Source organism: Bemisia tabaci, chromosome 4 (assembly GCF_918797505.1).
Source record: "Bemisia tabaci chromosome 4, PGI_BMITA_v3".
Classification (NCBI taxonomy): Eukaryota; Metazoa; Arthropoda; class Insecta; order Hemiptera; family Aleyrodidae; genus Bemisia; species Bemisia tabaci.
In genome coordinates this window covers 52,948,300-52,968,953 of record NC_092796.1, presented here as the reverse complement: position 1 = coordinate 52,968,953, position 20,654 = coordinate 52,948,300, and the positions used below count along the sequence as shown (strand labels likewise).

The following is a 20,654-nucleotide window of genomic DNA, read 5'->3' as shown; positions in this document are numbered from 1 at the left end:
TTCACTATAAAAGACATGAAAAAGCCGGCGACCTTTCGTCTGACTCCTGGCAACCTCGCAAAATCCTCCAATTCAGAAAGGAGGGACGGATAGGGACAACGTATTACGCAACAGGGTAACGACCCGTATTTGCAGGGTTATCATTAAGACGATCCGTCTCTCTGCTCCAGATTAATTGCAGTTGCGTGGAGACGAGAAGATATGGGTCCTCAACACCCGCTAGAAATTCGCAGGTTTCTAACTGCGGACTTGAAGATTTACCGCAGATGAAGTACCTATTTATAAAGTTTTGTATCGTTCCGGTCTTTAGTCGGATATACTCTGATATCTCTGGGGATGGATGACGTTCTCTGAAAGGTCCTATTTTCCTAATTTAACTCCCGTTAGAGGTTTCTTTACGCAGTGACTTTTTATTAGTGAATTGCGCCTTGCGTGAAATTTTAATGAAGTTGAGGCATTTAAGTCAGGGTTGCCACGGAATTTAGAAAAAGGAAATACCTGACATTTCCCTGATCCCTGACACATTCTGGTGAAATTCCCCGACAATTGAAGATCTGACGGATGGTTAAAAAATGCATAATTGAAAATAGTTTTCGCGCAAAATTTCTTGTTCAAAATCTCAAACCCATTCTAGCAAGCAAATGAAGGTGATTTAACAAATTTTCCCTGACATTTTCGTCATTTCCCCTCTTTTTTCTTTTCCCTTTTTTCTGGCCCGAGGAGGGATCCCCTTGGCCGGGAACCCGCCACTGTAGCATGTGGCATTCGCGTGGATCAGCTCCAAATGAACAATTTCTTGGAATATAAATTATTAATTTTCCATTTTTACATTTTTGAGGTCTCTCAGGACAAGTGATGGAGTATTTAATAGAAAGTAGGATTTCTCTTAACTATTCTAGTTGTTAGAGATGTGACAAGGTTACACATTTGAGTGGCAGTAATGAAAATCAACACTCGTCAGCTGGAGCGGAAGTGCAATCTAATATGAAGGGGGGGGGGGGGAGGGAGAAGGAAGCAGAAGCTGCGTCTATACTCCAATCGACTGGCAGAAGTGGCAGACGTACGGAATCTTTAATTTCAACCTCAGGTCGACAGGCGTTCACGCTCGCCAAGTCTTCGCTCCCTCGGCCATTTTACTTCCAAAATTAATCAGAGCTTTATATCTACAATTCATTTTTCTCGCTACATACAATTACTGGGCATACAATAAAAAAAGGAACAGGGCTGTGCGCCAGTTAAATGATTTGTAATTAAAGCGTCGAAAAAAGATTCTCTTGTATATTACATTGTCAATGGTATATTTTAAAGCAAGGGCAAGTTTACAGTACTTTCCAGTGTTTCACTCCCCTCACAAATATTATAATTATTGTTAAAATACTGTTAAAGTAATTTAATAAAATTATGATGTACTCGCGTGAGTATATTGAGATTCGCATTTTACCAATTTAAAAGTTCCGTGTTTTCCCGCAAAAAAGAAAATTGCGGGGGAGGCTGACAAATACGACGAGCACACAACGGCACATACACCACACGGCGATCGGATGCAACTATTCGTGCTTCAGAGATTTCCGTTTTGCGTAGGCATACAATTGAAGGCGTCCTGTCTTTCCTTAAGTCTGCAGCGCTGACCATTTTCAAAGATTCACAGTCGTGAGAGGTGAAATCTTCCTATTACAGCTAGTTGGAAAATGGATCCATCCAAGTTTTACCACGTAACTATCAGTCTATTTTCGCAGCGTAAGAGCGCTGAATTTTATGACAATTCTTTGAGGGCTTCCATTTTTTGACCGCCATAGTCCAGTGTGAAATTTAGAAGCGAAACCCTTCAAATCCGTTGATTTTCGATGGATTCGGAGCTACACTATTTCCCTTGAATTTTTGAAAAAGCTTTTTACCCGGAATTTCATATTTTTCGGGCATTATCATATAGAAGTGCTTCACGTCCATATGCTGCTAACTGCAAATTCCAATGTTTTCACTCCGTCTATCTACGACGCGCGCGTTCAGTGCGCGATTTTTTCTCAAAAATAATCTCCTGTATCATTTCGTTTCAATTAATTTTTATTTCATAAAGAGGAGAATTTAAGCATAAAATACATAATGCGATCATTTTTACAGCACTGAGATATGATTTCAGCCGAAAAAGAGATAAACAAATTACCTGCCGCTATGACTGTGGAGAGACCAGCTGGGATTCCAAATCCAGGTTCGTAAGATCTCCTCTTTCTTCTATGCATGCGACACATCCCATTATAACCACTAAAATACCGCACACTATCTGTCAACAAAAATTCAGAACACATTAGAAATCATTTCATTGACTGGGTTCATTTTAAGCACCAAATTCTTGGGACTCTCTGACCTGCAAATCGACGGCCAAAATGCGAATCCAATCAAATTTGTTTGCGCCGTTGCAGACTTCAGCTCTGCCGTGCTAAAGAAGAATGCTTCTGAACGCTTAGGAACCTTCGAGAGTTGCCAAATTTCCTTTGTTAAAATGTTTATTTTTAAGGAAAGTTATGAATATTTTTCTGTGAAATTTTCAGGAGCTTTAGGTGAAATTGCAAACATAATAATCTGAAAAAATTGGAGAAAAATATGCATAAGTTTACCCAGAAAATTTGTGTTTTATTAAAAGTAATCTGGACACACCTCAAGGTTCATACGGCATTTTTCCTTAGAACAGCAGAGCTGTCATACGTTACTTTTCCTTCAGAAAACTAGACCACGCAATTTCTGGAGAGCTGCCTTGTGTATTCTTCTCTGTCGGCAGTGTATTCTGCACGAATTTCAAGACGTGTTTGCTACTTTCTCTTTGAGAAAATAAAATAGGAGCGGAAATCTTGAAACACCGCGATGGAAATACGTGGTTTCGCACGTTGGCCATAGTCATATTGCAATTCAGAAGTTAGCACATGGATGATAGGTTACCGCAATCCAAAGTTAGGATTCAGAGACTGCTCCATCGAAAATTAAATAGTGTATTTTCTTCGGAAAATACACTAAAAACGCAGGGCGTGAAAAGTGCATCCCTCCTAGTTTTTACAAAATGCATTCTGCTCCTGATCTTTCTGATAAAAAAAAAAAAAAAAAAAAAAAATCCAACTATGCCTGTATGAACGGTCAGATTATCTACCCATGTGGCACGTGCTATGAATGTTCAGCCGTAGCCCCATTTGATACTTTTAAATGGTATCTTGTGCAAAATCGAAATATTATTTGTAAATCTACAGTGTCATTTAAGACTTTTGCGTGACATAGATTTTTGCCGCGATCGCGTTCGCGCGATAGCATGTTCAAAACACGGCTGACGAAGACTACAAAATGCCCATCTTGTTTTCGGTGTCCCAAAATCTCCAATCTAATTTTATTTTATGAGAAGCGGTTTAACCACTATGACTTGAAATATTCATTTTCACGAAGAAGGCAAATCAGGAAGATTTTCAAGAAATGACCTTGAGTATTCTTAAATTTTAAAAATGAATTATGTCAGAAAGTCTGAAGCGTCTCAAACTGAAATACGCGTTTTTGTAGTTTCACCGGCCATAAGCGAAGAGTTGTTGGGGTCCGTAAGAGTTCAGTGCTCAGCTGAGACCCTCAGCTGAGTACTGTGCTTTTGGAGAGTCTGAGAGAATACGAGGGAAGTTGTTGGATTTTTCTTTTTGTTTGCGGGCGGCGGGCCCTTAGGGCACGGCTCTCATTACTTCCTCGTCTGTTCAATTAAGATTGAGAGTCCAGCTGCCACATCGTCTCCGCTCAGAGAGACACCTGCTCACCGTGATTAGAGCCTGGGCCTGGGTGCCAGGAGTCTCCTCCCAATCGAATCCACGCATTGAATTTCCCAGCAGACCTGAATTACGTTCCTTTCACTAATAAAATGCCTTTCCGTCCGTCATAGAAATTCAGATCCACGGTTCAGCTACCAAACTACGCAACTCGGTTTCCGAAGTTTCAGATCTGACAACGGAGATGTTGCATTTTTGAGGACTTTGCGGTTTGACTGCTGATTCTTACGTAAAAGTTCGCGAGAAACACGATGGTTTTCTCTGAAATAAACTCCCAAGCTCAGAAAAAGCTCTCAAGTTGAGGCAAAAATGGAGGGGATATCCCACGCCATTCTGAGAGTCCACCTCTACATCAAAACAAACTCTCCGTGCAAAGATAGGGAGCAAATACATTGACAGGGCTGCCATTTTATTTGGGGACTCTAAAACTGAAAACACGGCATCACTGCTAATGTATTTATTTGCTTTCCATCTTTGCATGGAGAGTTTGTCTTGACGTAGACGCGGACTCCCAGGATAGCGTGGGATATCCCTTCCATTTTGGCCTCAACTTGAGAGCTTTTTTGAGCTTGGGAGTTGATTTCAGAGAAAACCAGTGGCGCCATCGTGTTTCTCGCGAACTTTTACATGATTATCAATAGTCAAATCGCAAATTCCTCACACATGCAACATCTCCATTGCCTTCCTAATTAACTAATAAAACGCCTTTCCGTTCGTCATAGAGATTCAGATCCATGGTTCAGCTACCAAACCATGCAACTCGGTTTGCGACGTTTCAGATCTGACAATTCGCTCTTTCTCGTGGATTCTTTGGATCACATCAAGGAAAGAGGAATGTATCAAATCACATCAACCATCATCGGGTGATTTATTTTTTTTTTTCACGGAACGGTGGTGTAGATTCTTTTGAAAATTTCACGGAATTTTCTCTGACAGGTAAGGAAAATTCCCTGAAATTTTTAATATAATCTATGGGGCCGTTCTCCTGAAAAAAAGAAAAAAAAAGAAAACAAAATTGTTTGATGAAAGGTAATGGCTAATGTCCATGGTTCCGTCCTGCTTAACGCGGGCCATTTTTATTCATCAAAATCTTGAATGAATTTAGAGATACTTTTTCCCAATAAGTAACATCTCAATTAAATGCTAAAAAGATGGAGACCCTTGGTTTTTTTTATTTTTTATTTTCTATTTTTTTCTTTTTTTTTTGTTAAAAAAAAACTCGCAGAGCCCAACTCTGTGCTGGGAATAATGTGACATAAATAGGAAAATCGGTCGGAAAAAAGGTTAATCTCCCAAAGGTTGTGCGACTTTCTTAGATTTCCTAGCCATTGGAAAAGCTTATAAAGCTCAAGTTTGCATGATGATGCTAATCCAATTTATTCAAATCCACGAAAGTGAGGCGTGGAACTGCCACGGAAGACTCTAGGTTGGGTTACATTAGGTCACGCAACTAAACTAACTCCGCGGTAGTGCGAGGAGTGTCGCACGGAATTGAAGGCGCGCGGCGCCCCAAAAGTAACCTGGGCAGCTTTCCTCGGGGGCTGTAAACAGACGGGATGTCTGGTACCATCGTGAGATCAAGGCTCATGTAAAGATGGACAGATTTTTTTTTCTTTTCTTTTATTGTTTTCTTTTTTGTTAAAAAAACTCGCAGAGCCCAACTCTGTGCTGGGAATAATGTGACATAAATAGGAAAATCGGACGAAAAAAGTATAATCTCCCAAAGCTTGTGTGACTTTCTTAGATTTCCTAGCCATTGGAAAAGCTTATAAAGCTCAAGTAGGTATTTGGGAACCGTGACGGAAAAGCGGGTGAAGATTTGGCGCGACATCTGGAGGCACACCGAGGGCGGAGGGGAGGGGAAGAGGAGAAAGGGAGAGGAAGAGGAGGAAGGAAGAGGAAGAGGAGGAAGGGAAAGGGAGAGGAGGCTCATGATCTAAATTATCAAGACTAATGACAATTCTTGTGCGGCCGAATTACACACTTTCCCTTTTCACAAGGTCCCGGGGCAACGACAAGCAACGGCGGGCAACAAGATCATCCTCACAAAAACGTCACAAATTGCCATTGCGAAATTCTCCCCGCGCTGCCTTCTTAAGAAAGAACGCCGTATGAACAGCCGAGAGTTGCCAAATTTCCCGAGATAAAATGCTCAATTTTGAGAAAATTTATGAATATTTTTCCTTGAAATTTTCAGGAACTTTAGGTGAGATCGCAAACAAAATTATCTGAAAAATTGGAAGGAAAATATTCATAATTTGACCAGGAAATTCGTGTTTTATCTAAGGGAATTTGGCAACGTCTGAGGGTTCATACGGCGTTCTTCCTTATCACGGCAGCGCTCTGGTTAGTTTGAAAGCGAAACAGCCACCCGTGACCGGTTCAAGTCTTTCTAATACGCACAAAAGCCTAGACGCCGTGTCATTTGGGGAAATTGCTTCTTCCTTTACGCCGGCAATTCGTAGGCGAAATTTTAATTAAAGAACTCGACCGAGTCCTCTCTGCCAGCTGGGGCAGAAGATCCTGCAAAAGAGCTCGTTGGCGATGAGCGAAAATTAAAAGTTTCAAGGAGACGACAGAGAAGCAACTACCGCACCTGACCCGATTCCCATTGTAGGAGTTAAATGGACGGGTTTGAACGTTCCGTAATTCGTCGTTAACTCGATTCGGCTTTCTTGCCTCATTATCACTCTAAATGAAGGCACATTCATGATAATTTAAAAAACAAGGCTCAGATTTACGAGTCATCTTCACGAAAGTCTCTTCAAGGCGGAGCTCCAGAAATGACGGTATCTTCCTTCATCATCCCTTAAATATCTAAGAGTGAGCCTCTTGATTCTTTTACAGACTTTCGTTAAAGACGGACATTGAAATGGAGTGCTGTTTTATTCTTTAAGAGGAAGAATCTCGAAAGATGGAACAAAATAACTCGGGGCGACCTCAAAGAAAATCTTACACGTATATTTATTTGATATACTAATTTATGTAGCACAGAGCAAACCTGTTGCTCGCTTTCCCGGAAATCGAAACGTAAAGAGAATTTTGCTCAAATCTTATCTGGGAGGATACAAATAAGATGAAATAAATCAACATACAATCTCTAGGAAAACTTCCTGAATGGAAGTCTTCGCAGACGGACAGAATAGCAAGATGACACTGTTTTAGTCACAAAAATTATAACGAGTTCATTGAGAGATAATTATTCAAACTTTTACGCAATTATAATTGCATACACCCGGTATGGAGGCGTTTCGCTATGATTCTCAAGACTAGTCAGTCTCAAGACTCTTACTCGGACAAAGATAAAACCAGTCGGTTTACCATACTTGAATGTGAAACTTTAATGACAATACTTTGGTGTCCATATGAAACCAATCACTCACGTCAGTGACTTTATCAAAAAAATCACAAAACAATCTTTTACGATCGGTTGGGACGTATTCAGACTTTTTTTTTTTTTTTGTCGGAAAATTATATTAAGCTTTCATTGCAAGTAGAAAGTTTTGTGACCCACATTGAAGGATTGATCAGAAGTTAATTATTGCTCGGTCCAAGCATTGGTTTTCTATAAAAATCTCACTTTTTAAAACTGGAGAAACCCTGAAAAGGGTGTCAAAACTTTTGCGTAACTAATTGAATCATCTCTCGAGTGAGAAATGGAGACAAACACTTCAAAACTTTCTCAGTCTCCTTATTTAATTTGCCGTCATCATCGGGAAGGTAATCTTTTAAATATTAATTTATTTTAAAAGTGATGGGTAGCTCCTCATTTCATTTCCACAAAATTTTTCTTTAGTGCCTAACTAAAGTTCGAAGTCAGCTCCTTGCAAAGTCAAAATAAAAGTCTTTTTGAGCTATATACATAATGTGATTTTATGACTCCTTTCATTTATAAATGGCTGAAATAATATGATAAAACACCGGTTTGATAAGCGAGGAATGATGTATAATTATTATTTCTGCTTAAAGAATATGTAACGCAAGAATCAAAATACAGGATTCATATCCATATACAAGAGAGATAAATTACTAATTCAGTGGCATTTTTCTCCGCCTTAATGTCAATATTCAACAGGGGTTTATTTCCTGAATTTTAGGAGTACGTAATACATATTTGCACATATTTTGCAATTAAGAACAAATATAACCGAAACACCTACCGGTTCACCTACCGAAGTACAACTAATACTGCCGTGCTGAGGAAGAACGCCGTATGAACCTTCAGGCCTTGCCAAATTTCCTTTGATAACACACGAATTCCGTGGTAAACCTATGAATGTTCCTCTTTCAATTTTTCAGATACTTTTGTTCGCAATTTCTTCTAAAGTTCCTAAAAATTTCAAGGAAAAATTTTCATAACTTTTCTCAAAAATAAACTTTTTACCTCGGGAAATTTGGCAACTCTCGAATGTTCTAATCGGCGTTCTTCTCCTTTAGCACGGCGGAATAGCATTTTATGTTGTTTTCTAAATGAGCCGGAAATAGTAGTTTCTCATTGCAAATTTAGTCCGTATGTGAGACTATATTTAGGAAAAATCCTAATTTTTGCACTGGGACGTGGTCATGCTTACACTGGAAAAAAAAAAAAAAAAAAAAAAAAAAAAAAAAAAAAAAAAACACATTGGATCTAGAGTCCAGACTCTTGGAAAACATTGACAAGAAAAATACACTTGATTCAATCGGATTTTTTGCTTGAATCAAAACGAAATCCGCTTAAATTAAGAGGCTTGGTTCTTGATTTAAGCTAGATTCTGATCGAATCAAAAGTACTTTTTCTTGTCGATGTTTTTGAGAGTCTGGACTCCAAGATCCAAAGTGTTTTTTTTCCAGTGTAGATAATGCAACCTGAGATTCCTCAAAGGATGCTGTAGAGCGATTTCTTGAGGCCGTTTAAATTCTGAATGTTGAATTGAGTGAAAATGTGAATTCTCTTCATCTTCTTGAAAGACCGCGAGTACTTGGCGGGTGTGGAAATATCGCTGGACCCCGCTGGACAATGCAGTAAAATATTTTTATTCCGATTCCGATCCTGCTATTGGCATATTAAAGGAGCCCCGCTCAGCGCCCAGTTCTTTATTTATCGCTCTTGGAAGCGCCTCAACCCTATGCTACCCGCGCTACCCGCTAATCGCTTTCCCATTCTGCCGTGCTCAGGGAGAACGCCGTATGAAAATTCAAGAGTTGCCAAATTTCCCGAGATAAAATGTTTATTTTTTCAGGAGTGTTATGAATATTTTTCCTTGAAAGAACCCCGCACAGAACTTATGGGAAATGGCTCTCTCCAGAATCTGTTGAAACTTGGATATGTTGCTCTGCTAGTCATTCTGATCGAAAGTTCTCATGGGCCGAAAAATATCTCACGAGCGGTTTTCGAGATATTCGCCGTTTTATGTGCGTAAATTGAGGCTTCGCTCTCCCATAAGGTCTGTACGGGGTTCTTTATATGAATATTAGCGAAATGCCCGTGACTGGAGTCACGGGTCTAGAGGCCGCTAAAATATCTATAACCCCGAAAAAATGGTGGTATGGGGAGCAGGTAGAATAAATGATCGCAAAAAAATTAGAACTAACCTAGCAATGATTTATTAAAAAAGAAAGAAAAAAAAATGAAAAAAATAAAAAAATAAATTGAAATAAAACATCAGCTGATGGCAAACAAAGGTTACCAAGGAAACCAAGGAATGGAACTTTCATAAAAACAGTTTAGTGGAAAACAGCGTAGGGCACTTACGTTAATTACCGTTTATAAGTAAACGGTAAATGCGATTTAACCAAAAATTTATACAGTTCTTCATAAGACCAAAATGGACAAAATTGCAAAATTTGAAAAAGCTAACGTAAATCTAACGATAGTTATCGTGAACGAAAGAATTGCTGACATAGGTCGGGTAACTATTATAGGTGGGATTGTGTAATGAATATTTTTCCTTGAAATTGTCAGGAACTTCAGGTGAAATTGCAAACAACATTATCTGAAAAATTGGAAGAAAAATATTCAAAAACTTACCAGGATATTTGCGTTTTATCGAAGGAAATTTGGCAATGCCTAAAGGTTCATACGGCGTTTTTCCTTAGCACGGCAGCATTCGCTCAGCTTGAGGAATTCCGAGCGTTGTTGCGCAGTCATCCATAAAATACGCCTGCATACCTAATCTCCATGGGTACCATGCAATATACCCCCCGAGAAACTCGACATCTTGATTGGAAAGTTAGGAGGAATCAGGGACGGGGGACTTGAGACATATCGAAGGTGTAAGTCGGCAATCACATAACTCGGTTTGCGACGTCGCAGACTTCTTGTCATGCTTTATTTTTTAACGGAAAACTACTCAACGGTAATTCTTTAAAACTGCTGTGATTTTTCTTCTCTGTGCGAAGAAAATTCTACAAAAACTTCAAAGAATGATGTCAATTTGTTCTCCTTTAAAAAAATAACATAGAAGCGGAGATTTTCAGACACCGCAAACGAGATATCGACGGTGAAAGTCGGCAATCACATAACTCGTTTGCGGTGTCTGAAAATCTCCGTCTCTACGTCATTTTTATAAAGGAGAACAAATTGATATTATTTCTTGAAGTTTTTGCAGAATTTTCTTCGCATTGAGAAGAAAAATCATGACAGTTTTAAAGAATTGCCGTTGAGTAGTTTTCCATTTAAAAAATAAAGTATGACAGGAAGTCTGCGACGTCGCAAACCGAGTTATGTGATTGCCGACTTTCACCGTCGATATGTGATTGCCGACTTGCACCGTCGATATACCCTATACCCTACATAACAGCACACTGACAAAAAAAGGTGGCTCATTTTAAAAACAACATGTGTGCCATTCGTTTGCCTGTACGATTATAGGTGCTTCTGTAAGCGAGCCGAAAATAATAGTTCCTTATTGCAAAACGCAGTTCATTGAAGAAAATTCTACCTCTTGCTGCTTCTCAGTATTTATTAACCTCATGAGCTCTTCTACCGTGCTAAGGAAAACGTCATATGAACATTCGAGAGTTTCATAATTTCCGGGAATAAGATGTTTATTTTTGAAGAAACTTATGAATATTTTTTCTTGAAATTTTCAGACACTTCAGATCCAATTACAAACAAAATTATCTGAGAAATTGGCAGAAAAATATTCAAAAAATTTATTGAAAATCAATGATATGCCAGAGGAAATTTGGCAATGCCTGAGGGCTCATAGGGCGTTTTTCCTTAGCACGGCAGTGTTCTGGACGCAGTAAGTCGCTAACTTGAGGGCGGGAGCACTTCCGGTTCTCAATCGCGAGAGTAATTGGACTACATTTTGCAATTTGGAACTATAAATTCTAGCCCGGTTTAAAAACAACGTATGTGCCATGAGTTTCCCTATGCACATAAGTGTTTTTCCAAAAGAGCCAGAATTTATAGTTCCAAATTGCAAAATGTAGTCCAATTATTATTCGAAGAGATAACCTCCTCCACTGCTCCAGCCACCTTCTATGAATTTCTCAACAGATTTGCCAATTCATGCAAGAGTCTATAACTTCTAGGGGTTAAAGGCAACATAATCATAAACAAAAATTGGCAACAGCGCGTGTTGGCTAAAGAGCAACGAGCACGGTGTTTAAGCCCCTCCCGGCCGATGATCGGACTAGCCGGTGGTCATCCCCCTCATCCTGGATCGTGGCCTCAGCGGGGGTTGAAATTAAGCTCTTAATTACTCGATACATTTGTGCTCCCTTGGAGCTAATTTATCGGAGCCCTCCACTCCCTCCAGCCGTGTCATTTGCAGTGGAAACCAAACGGATTTTTCCCCCGCGGAGGCTCAGGGAGAGCTCAAAATGCAACTGAATAACCAAGTTGTTGCAATGTATGAATCGTCTCTTGCTTCATCGGTGAAATAGTAGAGGGCATTTGTATTCATATAGTAACTCAACTAATTTTCACCTCCAACGTAGCGACAATATATTTTAGAGGCTTCGCAGGCACTAACAGTTTAAGCAATGTAATTAAGAGATGCAAGAGTGAATTTGGAGGTCACCGATATTTTTTGCCCGACGATGACCGATGAATGTCGCGGTGAGCATTTTGCAAGGCGAGTTTTTGCAAATTAGGTGGGGATTGCCGTACCAGTTACTCAACTCTTTGATCATTGGTCATCATTACGAAATTTAAGAGTTACCTTCCGAAAGAAACTTAAGGTGATTTGACGGTTGGCATTTTTTAGGTCAGAGTGACGTGCGATGTATCGCATCAATTCGTTCCATAATTGCAGCTACTTGTCATTTTTTTCGAATTTTGAGATCGCACTTCTGTTGTCATGAGACTGAAGAATTTTTCATGTGCCAAATTTAACAAAGAAATGCAACGTGATAAGGGCAGGGTTTTATCAGAGGAAAACAGTCGCATTCGAGTGCAGTTTAGATATCAGTATCGAAAGCGATATTTGTCCTCTAAAAAAAACCCTGCCTATATCACGTTGAATTTCTTTGTCAAATTTGGTACTTGAATTCTTCAGTCTCATGACGACAGAAGTGCGATCTCAAAATTCGAAAAAAATGACAAGTAGCTGAAATCATGGAATGAATTGATGCAATATATCGCACGTCGCTCTGACACAAAAAAATGCAACTGTCGAATCACCTTAAACACAAAAGGGAAGATAGCATTGCGGGCAGGGACGTAACTAGGAACTTTTACACACCCCCCCCCCCCCCCTCCCTCCAGCCCGGCGAGTGTGGCAGAGGTGATAGTTACGCCATTGATTGTGGGGGTCTCTAAAATATATTGTACCTGGGTGGGAGACACATATCGACGGTGAAACTACCAAACCACGTATCTCGGTTTGCGACGTCGCAGACTTCCTGTCATACTTTATTTTTTTAATAGGAAACTACTCACTGTCAATTCGTGAAAACTACCGTGATTTTTCTTCTTGGTGCGGAGAAAAATCTGTGAAAATTGTAAGGAATGATATTGATTTGACCACCTTCAAAAAATGAAATGTGAGTGGAGATTTTTAAACACCGCAAACGAGATACGTGGTCTGGTAGTTTCACCGTCGATATGAGACAATTTGTGGGAAATTTGGCATCTACGGACACGACTCTGAGTGTTTCGGACATGCATGGATTTCGGATGACAGAGGGAGAGAAGCCAAGCCGTCAAATTTGCTATCGAAGATGGGGAAAGCATCAGGAAATCAGAATGTAGCTTGAGATGAGCGGTCGGGGGAGACCAAGTTGAAGGAAATGCAGCGGGTAATCATGAAACTACGGAAGTAGGGCACGCAACTCCAAGTCTTGTTACAAATCTGACAGAGCCTAGTCGGGCTGCAACGATGTGTTATCTAGTGACACGCGGTGTCAGTTCTTATTTTCATATGAGCGAATATCGAAACGCGGGCCGACGAAGTATACTGTCGTGCTAAGGAAGAACGTCGTATGAGCCTTCAGACGTTGCCAAATTTCCTCCGATAAAGCCCGAATTCACTGGGAAATTGTGAAAATTATACTTCAAAATTTTCAGACAATTTATTACGCAATTTAATCTAAAATATCTGAAAATTTTAAGGAAAAAGTACTAAATATAAAAGTACACGAGAGCAGATACAAAACCCCTCCGTCAAAAGACTCGTGCGTCAAATTGCGGTTATGTTGCTCAGGAGCTGGGAAAATATTGAAATGAATAGCCTGATCAGGTAACTCCCGCATCGCTACAAAAAGTGACAGTTTGGCGGTTTCCATGTAATGAAAAGCTCGTATTAGCCGCCGAAAGAGCCTACGACTTGCTTCGGCCAGCCGCAGATTGTCATGACGAGAATGAGTTATCGCCATATAATTGTCGGATTACATCCGTATGATTTGTAATTTTGGATAGTTGCTGTGAGCCGATCCACGCCAACGTGCAGATTCAAAAAATTTCAAAATAAATTGTTCGTTCCGAACGGGCGTCGAAGAGAATCCTACTCCTGTCACAATAAATCGTCATTCTCCGCAGCCGGATGCTCATGTCGACAATGGACCACTGCACAAGGTACGAATTTCAGCATTCTGATGCATGTTTTGTAACTAAAATTTTACGTAAAACACGATGCGCACAACAAAAATTACCGAAATTAACTCCTTACGAAGATATTTAATGATTCTTGGTGCATGAATTGAAACCATCCGCTCATGAAAACTCAATGGTCTGCGTGATTCACATCGCGCGCTAAACGTTATCATGACAGTCTCTGCGATATAAAAATCTGGCAACCTCAATTTTGACGCTTTAGCTCATAGCTATGGCAAATTGCTAATAGTTTGAACAACACAAGGTTGGGAAATGAACATTGCTTGATTGAGAAGCTTGCTGAAACCGTTGTAGTGCGCGGTTTGACTCACGTAGAGCTTACAATTAGAGTTTCTTGTGAGCGGGCAGTTCAAATTCCTCGTAACCAATGTGAAATAAAAACGTTAATGTCGTAGTTAGGAGTTGGGTTCAGTAATTTTCGTTGTGCGAATCGTGTTTTACGTAAAATTCTGGTTAGTAAACATGTATCAGATTGCTTAAATTCGTACCGTGTCTAGTGGTCCATTAATATTTAGCGCTTCCCCCGTAGCCCTTCTCTTTCCAATCACAGATTTCCAGGGTCGTTCGTCTCACTTGATCCTTGTCTAACGCTCCTCGAAACGAATCAAATATTTATGACAGTATCCGATAAAAATACATTTAATTTTACGCAGGGAAACCACGTTTAGTTGCACGCGTTATGGTTCTATCCAATATTATTAGCCCCATTATTTTGCTCATTTCCTGAAACCTTACTCCTTACTGTAGCTTATATAAAAAGGAGACATTTAATTCTAATTTAATTTACACATTTTATTTCATATTTAAAATCAAACATGTTGTGCGAATATCACACCTTACGTTTACCTTCGTTTGATTCTCCTAAAAGTTTATTTAATTCAGTTAAAGGAAAGGCAAGCATGAGCAAGTTCGGGAAAACAAGGCTAGTTTATGGAAAATACTGTTTGGGGGTATCGGGGTGATTTCAGTTTCATAATTAAATGGGGAATCAAAATCAACAAAAAAAAAATGGTGATGAAAATGGATGACTTGTTGATCGTCAAATCTATTCTCACGTACTAGTTTGGGGGCACCATCAAGGAAGGTTTCGTCAAGACTTTCACCAGTTTCTTTCTCCTCTTCATTGGTTCCCCATTTCTTTGGAAAAACTGCGATGGTTTAAAATTGAACTTCTAAATCAACTGCATTGGTAAGTATTCCCTCGTGCGATTATGTACGTATATTTCCATTCAATTCAATGATGTTATCGTCATTTTTGGCCCCTTATTAGTACTTTTGGAAAAAAATAACACCTTGGTCAAATATGAGAGGGACTTGCGGCAATTGCGGTACCTATACATTCATTCATACATGGGCACTTTAAATTGGACCACATTAAACAGAAAGGAACCAAGCCACATCAGCTATTGCCAAATTTAACAGGGGAATTAGATTGTTTACGAGAGAACGCTTGTGCGGATTCTTTTGAAAATTTTAAGGAATTCGCTTTGTATTGTGGAGAAAATTCATAGAAATTTGCACAAAAATCCGCACAGCCGTTTTCATGTAAAAAATTAAATTGCCCGATTATATTTCGCAATAGCTGATGTGGCTTGGTTCCTTTCTGTTTAACGCTGTCCAATTAATGTAATAAAAAAAAGACTCAGGCATAACTCGACGACACCATCATGCTAACTCGGTCGAAAGGGAACCGACATCTCTGCTGTTGCCAAATTTCTTTGAACAATACTTGAATTTTTCAACACAAGAGAATAGTGGTAATATTTCTCTTGGAAATTTTAGGGAATTCGGTTCATACCAGGAAAGATATTCCCTGAAATTTTGGAGAAAATCCGCACGATTGTTTTCTTTTTATTAAACGAAATTGTCAACAAAAGTTAGCAACTTCCATTGACGGATCCAGCAACTCGGCAACACCGGATTTCCTCCATTTAAACCTGTGGAAAAGTATCGATTCTTGGAGGGGCCAGGTGCTCCGACAAGAATCGATCATTTAGCATAGGTTTAAATGGTCAGGAAATCCGTTGTTGCCAAATTGCTGGTCCCGCCTCTGGCAACTTCTGATGTCGCTCGCTTCTCTTTAGAGGAAAACTGCCCCAGTTCGTATCACGATTTGACAAACACGGTACTAATAATTACTGACGCGCCCTCAACACTCAACACTCGCAGAGTGGAGTCAAGTAACGAGAATATTATTGTGCAACGAATGGGACCAGACACAACTGGAAATGTTCCGGTCTCAACTTCGATTGTTTGAAGAGGAGTGCGTGCTGCGTGCAAGTGCGCATATTCATGATCTTATTCATTATTCATTAAAATTCAGCAGTGCCGATCGTATCCGATTGAAAATCAACCGCTATACAGTTACTCCATGAGACTGAAATTGAAATGCATACGTCGCAGGCAAATAATCAAATCAGGCATTTTGTCAAATGCCTCGGCAGATAGTAAAATAATCTTACTTGAAGTGAAATTCATTTTGTAATTTTCCATTGCCCCCTTTGGAATTGGAATCATCCGAGAATGCCCCTTGCGACACCCCCGATGCTTCTAAGTGAACAGCAGTAGCGTGGCGTGAATTGCGATATATCGATTGTTATGCCATTTAAACCTACGGTACAGAATCGATTATAAAGGCGTTTGCTGCGAACACCCTATTTATCGATCCTTTTCCATAGGTTTAAATGGCATGACAATCGATATATCGCAAAGCACGCCACACCACTGGTGAACAGAGAAAAGGCATTGAATACAAACAAAATGACGCGATATAAACCAACTGAGTTATCTTTCCGAAAGACAAACTCGGCATTTGAATAATGCGCGGAGCTTAGAATGATAGAAGAATATTCCAAGTTCAATTTTTTTTTTTTTTTGAAACTAAGCATTTATTGTGAACTTCTGCACATTAGAATTTTCCACATTGTAACTTTTAAAAATAGAGTGGATGTTGCAAACAACAGAGTAGTTTACATCATTTATTATATGTTAAGTTCAATTTCCACATAAACAAATCCCTATTATTCCAAGTGGGGTTCGGACCCAATGTGCAACTATTTTAACTCCGCGGCGCGGCGGGCCGGGTTTCATACGATAGATTTTGCGCGTACAATCTGAGATCTGCCCACGGCTTTTACAATAGGTACAATTTCAGTGTTTTCCACGAGCGTGTCACGGCTATTTCGATCCAAAATTTAGACGCTCCTGTGGCAAGGGCTTGTAACGCGACTCTAACAAATTGAGATGCTTTCCGAAAGACGAACTCGGCATTTCAATAATACACTGAGGGTAAAGTAATGAAATAAATACCGAATTAGGTTGTGACACAACATGCAGCTACGTTAATTTCGTGGTGAGTCAGGTTGCACATGCCGGAGGAAAACACTCATCCCAACTACACGTGTACCCTATTGCGAGAGCGAGCCTCTTTCGTTGGCCACATTTATACAGTGATAATTCTTTCTTTGAAGGTCAATTGAGGCTTACATTATTTGTCAGGGGCGATCATAGTCATAAAATATGAAAAGTGACTTGAAACACAGCAGTAAACGGGTTCACATGCCTTATTTGGTAGAGCAATTATTTTTCAGTTAGGTTCCAACCTAAGAATACAACTATATCAACTTCGGTGTGTTGCAAAGTATCACGCGCAATTGAAGGCGTTTTATAGTGGTCCGACCGCGATCTACGGATAGATGACTCTCAGTGCGTTGACTTAGTGTGCTGTTTGCGCTAATTTTCATAAATGGACGTATTTCTATCAAACGGAACTGTGTGCATTATGACGTAAGCCCTGTTATGCATATATTCTTCTGGGTCGCAGGGCTCCTGTTAAAATGTACACAATATTTCAGTTTGATAGAAATACGTCCATTTACGGGCGCGCGTGCCGTCGGCCGTGGGCTGATCTTACATTTCGCGGGCGAAATCTAGCGTATGCATTCCGGCCCATCTTCAAGTTGAAAAAGTCGCATGTTAGGTTTCAACCCAACCTTGTATATTCTTCTATTGTTTATATTCGATTATAGTTATATTATAGTCGTCGATTATAGTCGTTTATAGTTGAGTCGAAATAGCGTTCCCCTACCCACGATTTTAAAAAAAAAGGCTCCGATTTTTTTGAAATGCTCACCCCCCCCCCCCCCCCCGATCATTCACCTGAATCATAAACTGACAGAAATGAATGTGACATAAAGCAAAAGTCGGCCTCCTATGGTGTAGTGGTTGTAGCGCTAGGTCTATGATTGGGAGGTCCCGGGTTCGATTCCCGGCCAGGCGACCCGAGTTTGATGGTCTCAAACGATGGTTGTCTGGGACTGGTTGTATGGACGGAGAGGGAACGGGACTAATAGTCAGAGAGCCAGACGACTTTGAGTGACAAACTCGGGATACATGTTTTGACCCCCTAAATCGATAGCCTTGCATGCACTGAGACGGAAAATTTTTGTCTGCCGCCCTCTAGCCTGTGCCATCACCCTCATCTAGGCCCTCAAAGTGGTCCAAAAAACACCATCTGGTGACAAACTCCTGACGCTCGGCAGACAAGTCTATTATTAAAGATCATACCCAGGGTGATTAGAAAAACTTTGTCTGCCACCCTCTAGCCTGTGCCATCACCCTCATCTAGGCCCTCAAAGTGGTCCAAAAAACACCATCTGGTGACAAACTCCTGACGCTCGGCAGACAAGTCTATTATTAAAGATCATACCCAGGGTGACTAGAAAAACTTTGTCTGCCACCCTCTAGCCTGTGCCATCACCCTCATCTAGGCCCTCAAAGTGGTCCAAAAAACACCATCTGGTGACAAACTCCTGACGCTTAGTGCGGTTGCAGATGTACTCCTGTGTGCAGCTTGTGTAATAAAGTTTGAATGATACATCAGTCTCTTCGTTTTTTCGTGTAGAATCCGATTTTCGATGTTGTCAAGTCCAAAAATGATGCTGGTGCCCCCAATTCAAGATGGCGCCCAAAATGGCCGCCCCGGGGGTCAAAATTCCATAATTTGAGAATATTGTCGAGTTTGGTATCTATTTATATGTAATTTTGGTCGTAGAATTCATATCTGGTGTCAAAAAATCATTTAAACCCCTTAGGGACCGTCAAATCCAAGATGGCGGCCAAAATTTCAACTTTAATGATAATTACCCAAAATGCACCTTTCACTGTCGAATGACGTGTCTTCATTCATGTTAATTAGGTCAGAAAACCTACAAGGGAGGTCTACAATGCCACTGCACCCTATGGAGGGCCAGGGTTCACCCCCTCCTACCCCCAATATGGCCGCCGCGGAGGGCATAAATAGTGACATTCTCTCAGAACGTCATAGTAGGTGTCGATTCCTATGTAAATTGAGGCGTAAATTCCAAATTTCAAGTCATAAATCGCAAATGTGAGACTTGCAATGGCTTATCCCCTATATGGGGCCAGGGGAACCCCCTCAACCCCCTCTTCTTTCTAATATGGCTGCCATGGGGGGCATAAATAGTGAAATTCTCTCAGGACGTCATGTGAGGTGTCGATTCTTATGTAAGTAGAGGCTTAGATTCCGAATTCCAAGTCGGGTTTCGCAAATTAGAGGTCTGGAATGCCATTACCCCTACGGGGAGCCAGGAGCAACCCCGTACCCTCTTCAAAACGGCCGCCGGGGGTACATAGTTGCAGTGAAATTCTCTCAAAGCGGCATGTGAGGTGTCGATTCTCATGTAAGTTGAGGCGTAGATTCCGAATTCTAAGTCGGAAATTGCAAACTGATGGTCTGGAATGCCATTACACCTTACGGGGGGCCAAGAGCAACCCCCTTTTCTCTCCAAAACGGCCGCTGAGAGGGGCATATAATATATTACATATGCGAAAATTTCAAATATGGTAGGTAGATTCTTGTCCCTGGTATTTTATTAGCATATAAATATGTTCTACTCCTATTTTTTTGGCCTTTATATGAAGAAAACACTTTTTCCGAAAAACAAACATTAAAAAATTAGCTAAAGTTCTTGTTTTTTGGTAATTTTTACCCTTTGAATGAAGTCAAACGCACGACTGTCTCCCGCATTGCGACCACAGACATTCCGACACTACATGGGGTTCCTAGCTTGCACTGTTACATTTCAAAGAGTAAACCGTTATTCGAGAACTTGCACATCATGAAATACTGTAATACGTTTCTTCATTATAAATAAATAAATAGAAGACAATTATAATTCATTCACAAGCGGATAAGAACGTTCGAAAAAGTTTACTCACGACCGTCACAGCTAGACTCTAGAGATAAATGCTCCTACCAAACTGTTTGTAAAACCGGAATCTGGTCGGCGTCGGTGATGCCCAGGGATGCCCTGAAGTGGGACGAAGTATTTATCATTACCAGGTTGAAGTTTTTGGTGAATCGCAATAATAATAGTTGGCAAGTAATAATTCTGTTTACTTGGGAACTCACGACCGTCACGCTAGTTTTTTTATATTTGGAAATGTTTTTCATTAAAATCATGCGTGCCATGTGTTGAAGGGCATATCCTTACCTATACCAAGATAGAAACCAAGATACCAAGATAGAAATCCAAGATAGAGATCTGGTGCTCATATGTTCGTTTCCATAGATGACGGCTCGTGCAGCATTTATGTTGCGAAACTCATGACTGTCACATGCTCATAACCGTCATAAATAGCTGGAGTTTGTACAGGAAAAACTGTATTAAAAAAAATATCCGATAACATTGGGACCATATACGTTTTCAGATTCCAGAAATCGTCCAGAATTAAGAAAACACATAACTTCCAAGGGAAAATATGAACTTGATTTATCGACTTTTTTCACCCTGAAATGTCCGCTA

The 20,654-nt window shown here is 40.2% G+C and overlaps 1 protein-coding gene across 1 annotated transcript in view; it reads right to left on the bottom strand.

Moving 5' to 3' along the window:
* Positions 1 to 20,654, bottom strand: part of LOC109034084 (uncharacterized) — a 106,480-nt gene that overhangs the window by 18,986 nt on the left and 66,840 nt on the right. Inside the window, 2 exon segments of the mRNA XM_072300048.1 lie at positions 2,162 to 2,206; positions 2,209 to 2,278. Coding sequence (XP_072156149.1) covers positions 2,162 to 2,206; positions 2,209 to 2,278 — 115 coding nt within the window.